The sequence below is a fragment of the Anguilla anguilla genome, chromosome 4 (assembly GCF_013347855.1).
Source record: "Anguilla anguilla isolate fAngAng1 chromosome 4, fAngAng1.pri, whole genome shotgun sequence".
Lineage (NCBI taxonomy): Eukaryota > Metazoa > Chordata > Actinopteri > Anguilliformes > Anguillidae > Anguilla > Anguilla anguilla.
In genome coordinates this window covers 8,661,886-8,673,895 of record NC_049204.1, presented here as the reverse complement: position 1 = coordinate 8,673,895, position 12,010 = coordinate 8,661,886, and the positions used below count along the sequence as shown (strand labels likewise).

Genomic DNA, 12,010 nt, shown 5'->3' with positions numbered 1-12,010 from the left:
TATATTTGCACATTGTATAAACACTGCAGTAGGTTGAAAACATCTGGTCTGTTGCTTGTTGGATCTGTGAAAAGGCATTAAAATCTCTGTTTCTGGTGGTGTTCTGTTCCTAATTCTCTGAATTGCCCGAGAAGCCATGCTATGACGATAAAACCATGTTCTTCTTTATCCTCATTAACTGTAGAGGCTAAGATTAAAGTAAATTGTGCTGCAACAAATTGTGCTGCTGTTGCTTTTTTGCTTTTTTTTGTCAAACTTGCAAACGCCAAGGACTAAATCAGATAAAGAATTTCATGCATGTGTTTGTCAGATTTTTACAGAAATAATTCTTCATTGTGAATATGTTTATGTCTAATTGTGTTCAGTTATATCAGATTCCTAACTGAATTTGTAGGCGTACAGAGTACAGGTTTACAGCCTGTTAATTTTTACAATTTAATCGTTAAAGTTCCCTTCAAACTGATTCACAAGACTGACCAAGATTAACGATATAAAAAGACAGTATGAACTAAATTCTACAACAAAAGATTATTACTGGGGGTACAAGTAGCAAAGTTGCTGGAACCTTATTGCTTTTATTCTGATTTCTATTATCATTAGGGGTCCAAGTAGCAAAGTTGCTGGAACCTTATTGCTTTTATTCTGATTTCTATTATCATTAGGGGTCCAAGCACAAAGTTCTGGAATCCTATTGTTTTTGTTCTATTTTTTATTTTTAGGGGTCTAAGCAGTGATTCTACTAGAACCCTATTGTTTTTGTTTTGTTTTTTTAGGGGGCCAAGTGGTAGAGCTGCTGGAACCCTATTGTTCTTGTTCTGTTTATTAGGGGGTCCAAGCAGCAAAGCTTCAGAACCCTAACAGAAAGCGAGCCGTATCTCTGCAATGCTTTGTTGTATTAATGCAGAACCTGATACCCCTCCATGCCAGGGGGTCTGAGGGGCACTCTCCTAGTGTTATAACATTTGACATTTCATGACAATATCAATAAAATATTCCATATTTAAAAGTTCTTAACTTTTGAACCGATTTTCATCGAAAGACATGATTAGTGTCACTAGATTCCACTCCTCACACTGGACAAACTCAATTGTGGACCATTAAAGTGCATCAGGTTAGATTTTTTGGGGGATTTAAAATTTTCTGGAAAAAAAACACTTCAATGACATCTCCAAAGGCGATTGACCGATATGCTTGGACTAATATGGTCAGGAGACATTTCTCTATAAAGGTTATAGAAAACTTTTGTGAAATATTATAGTGTTATATTAATAAGCTATACAAATAAAGACTCTTTGAAAGGCAAATTTCCCAAGATGTAAAAAAGTAATCCAAAATGTTTTGTGCAATACTGCAGTAGAAAAAGGAAAGTCATGGAGAAAGCTAAGTGCATTAAAACCCTTTGAGATCTAGGGTGATTTTGACAATTTTTCACTATCCTCAGTCTTTTACAGATTGGACAGGTTTATCTAATAGATAAACCCCTCGTGTTTTTTTTTTTTTTGTTTTGTTTTGTTGTTATAATTCATCTTTTCCTTCTGTAGTGTGCCAGGGCACAAACAACGTGCTGTCACACCTGTCCCCCCCCGATGCCCACTACCAAAGCATGGTAAGGATGTACAGTAACTGCACAGTGGTGCTGGAAAACCTTGAGATCACCTTCACCAAGGAGCACCAAGACCTGTCCTTCCTCAGGGTATGTTCATGTCAACACACATTTTATGTAAACAAACAATGTTTGTGACTCTACTGTTGAAATTAAACATTGAAAACTTTTTTTTTTTTTGCTTTTGAACAAAAATCATTTAATATGTAAAGAAGTGTGGATACTTCTGAAAATGAATTATAATAAGGTATTTCACATAAAAACATCCACATACGTCACACAGAATGAACATGTTCGTATGTCCAAGCAGTGCTTACATTTTGTGAGCTGGAGATGAAGCAGACAATCTATGTTTCTTGGGACAAGAACACTAAACGGCAAACTAGTTCCTGGCTAGAGCACCGGGTGGCACATCTGAGTACCTCCCTTAGCATACATAACATTGATGGAGACATGAATGTGCAAAAGAGTTAAAAATATTTGATAAGAACTTGATGCTTCTAATGTATTGTTACTAGCTACTTCTGTAAAACCAAGTATCAGCTCAAAATAAGGGCAATCCAGAGATAATGTTCCATCTAACTGGTGAAATCAGTTGACTGTGTTTACTTTCGTTACATTTAACCGTGAGCCAAATTTTATCTAAAAATGAATGCAGGACTTTTCCGGTCTTTTCTGCTGAAATTGTCTTGTGTTGCCACAGACGATCCAAGAAGTAGATGGTTACGTGCTTATTGCCTTCAATGAGGTGGCCACCATCCCCCTGGAGAACTTGCGCATCATCCGAGGATACACCCTTTACGACAACAAGTACGCGCTGACAATCATGGCCAACTATGAAAGCAACCAGACTTACAAGAACACCACCAAGGGTGTAAGCCAGGTGTCACTCAGGAGCCTCACGGGTGAGTATTTATGTTAAAACTGGATGAATGCCATGTGTAGATGACAAGAAAATCCCCCACTTAATGGCATATCTTCATTACCTTACATTAAAACCCATTTTTGGCTGGACTGCAACAGTGGGGTCAGCCCTACAAACGCAAATGGCTGTGAGTGACTGAGTGATGAAGTTACACCATTGGTTGGCCGGGGAGGTCCAGCCACATACTAGGTTTTGACCTGGTCTTGTTCTATTTATGACATGCTAGCCACGAATGCACAACTAAAAATAAATAGTCAACTATTATTGCTAATTCCTAAATTCATATCTAGATTTTAAGTTTACTTGCTTGCAGTAACAATGAGAGTGTTCTTGGAATCTGTGTAGTCATATGTCATACATTTATGTTAAGTCATATACGTACATTTCAAACAAATTTACTGCCATAACATTGATGAATTTTCTGTCATGTTAAAATGGTTATCCATCTTTCTTTCATGCAGAAATTCTCAAAGGAGGTGTGATGGTCACCACTAACCATGCCCTGTGTAATGTAGAAACAATACTTTGGTCTGACATTGTGGAAAAGCAATGGAACAACAATCTGACCATGAAGATTTATCATGAAAGCCTTGGCCAGCATTGTAAGTATATCAGCAACATGTTGAAAATAAGAGGAGAACAAATCTATTCCCAGTATGATTACAATGAACTATAAGCAATTCATGGTCTCAACAGACATATAATAAGCTATATAAGAATGACTTATAGACAGTGCTTTGTATGCTTGATTAACTTGTACATTGAAAATGTGTATTTGTATCTTTTTGTACTGTTATGGGTAACTGATAATAATTCATATAAATGTATGGAAGAGACATACATATACATACTGTACATACAGACACGCATACATTGTTGCTGAAAGAAACAAATAAGTGTATATTTGGTTATTTTTGCTTTACCATGAATCTGCCCGCGGCAGATGGGTTCCCCCTCTGAGTCCGGTTCTGCTCAAGGTTTCTTCCTGTTATCAGTCAGGGAGTTTGTCCTTGCCACTGTTGTACTAGGCTTACTCTTTGGGGGCCGGTTCTCTGTAAAGCTGCTTTGTGACAAAGCTCCTTTGTTAAAAGCGCTATACAAATAAAAAAATTAAAAATTAAAAAAATATATGCAAGTGTCACATTTTTAAATGGATTGCAGTACTGTAAGGGGTTTTAGGGGGTTATATTGTATACACCAGGGGTGCCCAATATGTTGATGGAATAGGCCATGCTGTTGGATTGCGTGCCATTATAAAAAATGCATCAGTTAAAATTCAAATTCTTCCCGTTTTCATCTCTCTTCCTTATATGGCTTATGCCTGACAGAAAAGTGCACTTGATTGACATGAAATATGGCCTGTCTGCTCCTGTTGAGAACTTTGTTTGCATTAAGCATCAGCATGCCCATTCGTGATATAGATGCGATTGTGGTATGGTCACGTAAATGTGCACTATTATTTTATAGTGACACAATAACTTTCATTGCGGAACTCTAAAGTTGCATCGGAAAGCAATAGCTTGAATTATTGTTTCTGTCTCATTTGCATCCATTGCAGATGGCGGAATACCACACATGTAGGCTGTGTGAACTGTGTTGACAGAGGTATCAGATGTAATTCACTTTTAAATCAGATGTAAACAGGAAGTCAAAAAACCAGATATAAGTTTTTAAAAAGTTGAACTGGGCATCAAGACCTGCAGTGTGAACTTAGGCCAAAGAGTGAAATGGTTCATTTATGTTCTGACATTCAGTTGGCAAAAGTACCATTTTTACCGATACCTTTAGAATAAGGTGGTAATCCAGAAATGTCATATTCCATTCCTTAAATTAACTGAGGACAAAATTAAATATGTTAATTTTATGCTACAGCCACGTGGTCAATACATGTAGCAAAAGTACAAGTGTCGTCTCACATTACGGTTTGTGTATGGAGAATCCTTCCCAATCCACGTTCCAGTGTATTTGCCTAACATTTTGTCTTTAAGTGTTTTCTTGGCCATACATATGGTTATGTAACAAATGGAAAACAAATATACACCCAGCAATTTCTGCTTTGTTTTGCAGGTAGGAAATGTGATCCTGGATGCTACAATGGTTCCTGCTGGGCACCAGGCCCAGAGAACTGCCAAATCTGTAAGCACCGATTTATCTAAATATCACCACAAACACCCCTAAACACACACACACCCGCACACACACACATGCACGCACGCACACACGCGCACACACACACACACACACATGCGCACGCACACATATACATACACACACCAAGCAAGCCAAGCTTTGAGAGCACACAGGGCAGTGATGTTTCAAATGATAGTTTCAAAAATAGTCAACCTTTGATGGCAGAGGTTGGAATGTTACCTAATAAACACGCCTCATGTTTGGTCATGGATTTGACCAAAAATGTTTCTCCGACATGGGGGGGCTGCATGCCTGCATGCCCTTGACCAATGTTGCCTTCCGCCCCCTTTTTTAGTGACCAGACTGACCTGTGCTGAGCAGTGTCCCCGGAGGTGCAAGGGAACCAGGCCTATAGACTGCTGCAATGAGCACTGTGCTGCAGGCTGCACTGGAACCCGAGCCACTGACTGCTTGGTGAGAAACATTTTCATCTGAACCATGCATTTAATAACTGCTTTGTATTTAAAAAAATATATAACACACATTTGCAGTATGTAATTTTATATATTTATACATTTTATATACAAACCTACACTATGTAGTATTTATAGAAAACTACATCATTGAATTCATGAGGTTTGTTCTGGCAGAGGAATAGACATAGGAGGCCCATGAGTTTTTAGACAAAACTGTTAGCCTTGTTAATTCCCATCTGCTCTCTTGTTAGTATACTCTTTTGGTGAGTGTTTTGTTATTGGTTTTTTTTTTATTTCTTCGCTTTCGTAGGCCTGCCGGGATTTCCAGGATGACGGAACGTGTAAGGACGCCTGCCCACGCCTCATGCTGTACGACCCCAAAACACACCAGCTGGCCATCAACCCAGACGTGAAGTACAGCTTCGGGGCCACATGCGTTAAGAAGTGCCCATGTAAGCTCCTCTTCTCCAGCAGGTCCAGTAATGTTGAATATGGAATGGGTATTTCAGTGTAAATTGATTGTGTTAGTTGAGGGCACAAGCACTCACAATTACATCGTGGTGACGGGAATCAAACCTTGTAACCTAAAGGTTACAGGTTTGATTCCCGGGTAGGACACTGCCTTCGTACCCTTGAGCAAGATCCTTAACCTGCATTGCTTCAGTACATATCCAGCTGTATAAATGGATGCAGTGTAAATGCTATGGAAAAGCTGTGTAAGTCACTCTGGATAAGAGCGTCTGCTAAATTCCTGCAATGTAATCTAAGGGTGAACTATTGCTAAGTGAGGAGTCTCTCGTTAGCATTTGTCATGCGTTCGTTTGAAAATGTGTGGTAAATGACGAGCCCAGAAAAGGAAATGTTTAGGTCTCAAGGCACGATAGCAACTCCTGGTGAATTCCTTTTAACTTCTAACAGCTTCAGCTTCAGAGTCATTTTCGTTCTGGTTTTCCATTTTTCTCCCAGATAACTATGTGGTGACGGACCACGGTGCGTGCGTTCGATCTTGCAGCCCCGGCACTTACGAGGTGGATGAGAACGGGACCAGGAAGTGCAAGAAATGCGAGGGTCTCTGTCCTAAAGGTAGCTTCCTTACAGAAACCTAGCTGTCATCATTGCTGCAGATCACTTAACTCTCGCAACGTTGCAGCGTTGTTTAGAATCTACTTAGGTACAGGAGAACCTCCAAGATATGAACGCAGAGGGAACTTAAGCAGTTCAGCAACTTTAAAATGTCAGTGGCTTTGAAAATATGCCGTTTTAAGAATTTGAATCCTTTTGTTTATTTTAATTGTTCTCACACTATAATATTTGGCGTTGTTGCTAAGAAATGTGCCTTTGTCTATTTTCGTATTGTAACATTATTTGGATTTTTTTCAATGAAAATTGTTAATCGTTTTGTTTAATGCTTGTGTTTATAGTGCATCTCTAAGGAACTTGAAAAGGTACAATTGCACATGCTGCTTTTGGTGTCATACCTGCTCAGTCAGTCCTTAACTCTGAAGTTTGTATCTCTGAGGTTCTGCTGTATAATTTTGGTTAATGTATTGTATATTTATCTTGAAGTTCACATTGCATTTACGTAAGTATTGTCACTCATTCTCTTTATAATGCAATAGCTTATTTTCCTATTCGATTTTAAATTGTTGTTCAATGCTGGATATTGCATGGTCATTATTTTTAACAATAAAATTGTTTTTGTCTATGTAGTTTGTAATGGGCTTGGACTGGGGCAACTTGCAGGTGTCTTGTCAATCAATGCTTCCAACATCGACTCCTTCATAAACTGCACAAAAATAAACGGTGATGTTTCTATCATGTTGACCACTTTTAGAGGGTGAGTTTTTTTTTCATTCTTTATCATATCATTCAGTTTGTGGTGTGTTGATTGATTTATCTACCTATTGTGTATGTATATGCATTATATTGTGACTTCTAAATGGAAACCTACTAGAAATAGGCTATATCCATGTGGTCATTTTTTATTAATATAAAATATTAACCTTCATGTCACTGTATGTTTAGATTGCATCCTGTATCTAACTGTTTTCTATATTATTTATAAAATAAATGATATCTATTAGTGAGACAAATGGATGATTATAAAACGGATTGTTCTGGTCCTGGATGCTGTTTGGTTGACAGCATTCCAGCTGTGCTATAATACTATCGACTGTAGAAAAATGATGGACCAAGTCACTGTGATGTCACCCATTGGCTTTCCATGGACTTTGTGAAAAGCATTGTTTTTTAAAATAAGATCCGAAAAAAAAGTTTTGTTACTGATGTATCCTTACACACAATAACATATTCACGTAGGCTTGTGTTTTAAAATAATAAAACTATTGCTTGTTATATTTCTACATAGATAAACTTATTTTTAGATTGGCACTACTTATAGCTAACATAAACCTGAAAACAGCTTATCTTCTCAAAAACACAGAGATCTTTTATTGTTAGTACTCTCTTTTATCGATCTATTGTCCTCCATAGTTAGTGAGTACTTTAAAACTATTCATTTTGGAGAAGTCCCAGAAATGAATGGGAGTAAATTGGCTGCTGGACAACCAGGTCAGCAGGGACACCTGATGTCACAGGTTCGATTCCCATGTAGAGCACCTTTTTACCCATGAGCAAGGTACTTAACCTGCATTGCTTCAGTATATACAGTCTAGCTGTAAATAAATGGATGCAATGTGAATGCTATGTAAAAAGTTGTGTAAGTCGCTCTGGACAAGGGCATCTGCTAAATGCCTGTAATGTAATGTAGTGAAATGTTGCTATTATTTACCCTATGCAAATACAATGGGGTGAGCTCCACAGAATGACTTGTGTTATACCAAAGTGAAATATCCCTTTAAGTAACTACTATATCATGTACTCACAATATAAGGTTAATAGCCAATTATGTTTGTCCTGTTATTAATTGCTAATAATTGACCAATAGCAAAGCCCCACTCACCTTGGTTACTATTACTATGTTGGACGAACAATGTCTTGAATGGATTAGCTGGCTGACTGACAGATGGGATTTAAATATCTAAACATCACATAATTTCTTTTTCTTCCAAACTCTGTATCAACATTCTGTGACTTGTATGTGAGTGACCAGGTAGTAATCTAGGCTGCATCTGAAATGGATTTGGATGATATATTACTCCAAAATTTATATATAAACCAATACAGTAATATAGGCCTGTTGAAAAAAGGAGCTTTTTTTACTGAATTGCCTCATAAAAATGTCTCACGATAAGGCAGAGCTTTGCTAAATGCCAATTAAGAATTAATCTGAAGGATTTTACACAATGACATTTACACAAGGAAAAATTTGCAATTTTCAGGACTGATAAAAATCTGATGTTGTAATTTTTATTTTACATATTTATCATGATTTTTTGTTTTTGTTTTTTGCAATATTGTCTGCTTTTTCAGTGATTTATTCACAAAAACCCCCAGTCTGGATCCTGCAAAACTGGACATATTAAAGACAGTGAAAGAAATTACCGGTAAGGCAAAAAAAGAACAGTCTGCTCTTAATGTTGGTGTGATATCATGGGACCTATGGAATGTTAGCTCATGATGTTGTTTCTCTTTTTCTTAAAGGTTCTCTGCTGATTCAGGCCTGGCCCTCAAACCTAACCTCTCTCAGCCCCTTCGAAAATTTGGAAATAATCCGCGGAAGGTCTAAACATCAGTAAGCTATGCATGGAAATATTAGATTCTTGCACTGCGGAAGTCTCCTTCTGAATGCATTTGCATACATTAGCACAGTTTGCTCAGAGTACATCCCTTTTGGACTAAACCATGTAAACCATGCTAGTTAGACTCACAACACTGAACATTTTAGTGTGTAACAACCTCGTGCATTCCCTGTTTACAGCATGTAATTATTGCTTTCAGCGTGGTCCGATATGGATCCATGGCAAAAGCCCAGCACACATCATTACCAGGATCTTGTAACAGTCCTGTAATACTTCCACAGCTTTAGAATCATTGTATACGTTAGCTATGAGAACTACTGCATGCAGAAAAGTGTCCATTGCCCCCTGTCTATTCCCTCCTAGAGGCACAACCAGCCTGGCTGCACTGATGCTTCCAATCAGCCACCTGGGTTTGCGCTCTCTCCAGGAAATCAGTGATGGCGATGTGGTCATTAAGAACAACTTCAACCTTTGCTACACAAATGCGCAGCACTGGAAGAGACTGTTCAAATCTGACACGCAGCAGTCCAGGGTTAATGGTAATGCAGACCCCACCACATGTGGTAAGTACAGCACGGACACATTACAAAAGAACAAGTACATGTATTTTCTTCACCAGTAGGAAGATCAAATGTTCATCACATGGAAATAATTTTCAAGTGGTTCCTGGTGCAAGTGTAGAACTTCTTTCTTTTTGTTTCATAGGACAGCATATAGTAGTATATACAGTACTTTGTGAATATATTCTGGATTGTGAATTTATGGCCTGCAACCTTGATGATGAAAATGCATTTACTTTTATAATAGACCCCTTTCCTGCATAAGCTGTTTCTTCAGCCTTGATATATATTCTATCAGGAATTAAATTTCTGAGTATATGACCCCCCCCCCCTTTCTTTTCTGATCCTCACAGCTCAGCAGAATAAGACGTGTCATGAGATGTGCACAGAGGATGGCTGCTGGGGGCCTGGCCCCACCATGTGCTTTACCTGCCGCCATTTTGTTCGCAGGGGCCACTGCGTGGAAACCTGCAACCTCTTTGATGGGTGGGTAAGGGCTGAAAACGAACATAGACCTTGGCAGGGAATGCACAGCGAAAACAATAAGTCCCACGTATTCCATTTCTTTCGATGTTTTTTTGAATGGTTCCAGAATCTGCTGAGGTGGTGTCCCATAATGTAGTACCTGATTGCAAAACTTTCTCTGTGGCAGGACCCAGGGGTGATAGATTTTCAGAATGTTTGCACAACATTGTGACGTTAGAAAGTCATTCTGTTCTTTCAGATTGTGTCGGAGTATTTATAATGTAACACAAATTTACCTAATTATAGCAACCGCCATTAGTGTAGATTTTGTTTTTCATTTTATAATGGTTTTGGGGGTGGCATTTTTTTCATCTCACCTAGTGCTTTACAATTGATGCCTCTCATTCACCCATTCACACACACACCAACGGTGAAAGGCTGCCATGCAAGATACCAATCAGCTCGTTGGGAGCAATTAGGGGTTAGGTGGGGGATCGAACCGGCAACCCTCCGACCGCCAGACAAACCGCTCCTACCTCCTGAGCTATGTCGCCCTGATTGACAGGCGTAGTGAGCTGTGCAGCATTGCTAGGCAGTACTCTTGCAATTCAACTTTTACGTAGATGACGTTGTAGTGTTGTGGGCATCGCATTACGGTGAGTTGGCACTGGACAGTTTGACTGTTTAGAAAATGAACCGTTTCTTTGTTTTCACAGAGAGCCGCGGGAGCATCTGATGAACAAAACGTGTCTGGAATGTGATCGGGAGTGCAAGCCTCAGAATGGAACCAAGACCTGCACAGGGCCAGTATGTTTGCAGCATATGAGTATCTCAGTATTGTCACATGCCCTTGTCGGGGAAGTGAGGATTAAATAAAATATGTTTAAAATTTGTGAATCCAGTCATTTTCAACACTAACACTCGTTTGTTCGGCACTCTGGATCTAGAGCAATAGAAAGGGCCAACACAATCACAAGGGCAGCCCAGAGGTAGTCACCACCAGACTATGACTGGCTCAACTTAATGCAGAGATGCCGTGCCGGATATACAACACTATCTCAGTCTACCAGAGTGCACATCAGCCGCCCAACCCTGCCCCTTTACTATAGGACCAGCTAAACAAAAATTAGTCTTAAGTCTTAAACCTAGATTTAAATACAGAGAAAGTGTTCGTACCCCAAACGTGAGCAGGCAGATTGAAAAGGAGCACGATGAGAAAAATGCTGTACCATCTATGGTACTTTTGTCAACTCTAGGAAATTAGATTTAAATGTAGAGAGTGTCTGCCCCGAGAAGCACCGGATTAGCCTTTTAGCCGGTCGATGCGCAGTGACTTCCTTTTTGAATTCACGACCTAGTTTGGCCTGTCTTTCAAGCACGCAGGAAAACAGTGCTAATCAAATTATTCAGTTATATTCAGTTTATATTTTATATTCAATTATATTCAGTATTAAGTGTTAAAGAGCCATTCCTCTCTTCAGCTGGATTGACTTTGTTGTGCCTGGCACTACTAGACAGTCTTTATCTGCAGCTCAAGAGACAGCAATGCCCGATGGTGCAAACCTCAGACTTTGTTTACATTTTTTTAAATGAAAGATCGATTTGAGTAAGAAATTTTAGACCAGGTGCCAAGTGGGAGATATTCTAAATTTTGCATCATCTGCATTTTGAGGTTCTTCTTTTTTTATTGGAATCTACCCTTCATTTGTCTTTTTTATTAGACCTGGCACCTGTTATATGGAATTTTAATTGTCCTACTTGACTTGCCATAGCGTCTTACAGTCTGATGAGTATACTGCTCCAGGGTGTTCTCATTCCCCTGGGTGTGCAGTTTGTTGTTAGCTGCTGGAATTCATTTAATGACAGTTGATGGCATATTTCACAACTGTGAACAGGTGCATTCAGAAAGCTTCAGTGTCCTTTTTAAAATGCATGACGTCTTAAAGTCTCATGGAATAGACATTCCTGTTAGCATGTTGTCATCATGCTACGCTATGCTTCTCACGCAACCCAGTCGTTAGCTTTCATGTGCAGAGCGAGATCACCCCGGTGGCTCTGTGATCTCCGCTTTACTCATTTCTAATTATTTAGTTACCTGCAAGAGGATGGCTTCAGATTTCAAGAAGATTAATTTTGTCGCCTTCTTGTTC

At 39.0% G+C, this 12,010-nt stretch overlaps 1 protein-coding gene across 2 annotated transcripts in view; it reads left to right on the top strand.

Moving 5' to 3' along the window:
- LOC118225251 (epidermal growth factor receptor-like) overlaps window positions 1-12,010 on the top strand; it is a 47,591-nt gene that overhangs the window by 23,143 nt on the left and 12,438 nt on the right. For both annotated transcript variants that reach the window (XM_035413400.1, XM_035413401.1), the window contains exons 2-14: window positions 1,542-1,693; window positions 2,307-2,508; window positions 2,990-3,130; window positions 4,596-4,664; window positions 5,014-5,132; window positions 5,445-5,586; window positions 6,101-6,217; window positions 6,845-6,971; window positions 8,567-8,640; window positions 8,738-8,828; window positions 9,199-9,398; window positions 9,749-9,881; window positions 10,577-10,667. In XM_035413400.1, coding sequence (XP_035269291.1) covers window positions 1,542-1,693; window positions 2,307-2,508; window positions 2,990-3,130; window positions 4,596-4,664; window positions 5,014-5,132; window positions 5,445-5,586; window positions 6,101-6,217; window positions 6,845-6,971; window positions 8,567-8,640; window positions 8,738-8,828; window positions 9,199-9,398; window positions 9,749-9,881; window positions 10,577-10,667 — 1,658 coding nt within the window. The remainder of the gene's footprint in view (window positions 1-1,541; window positions 1,694-2,306; window positions 2,509-2,989; window positions 3,131-4,595; window positions 4,665-5,013; window positions 5,133-5,444; window positions 5,587-6,100; window positions 6,218-6,844; window positions 6,972-8,566; window positions 8,641-8,737; window positions 8,829-9,198; window positions 9,399-9,748; window positions 9,882-10,576; window positions 10,668-12,010) is intronic.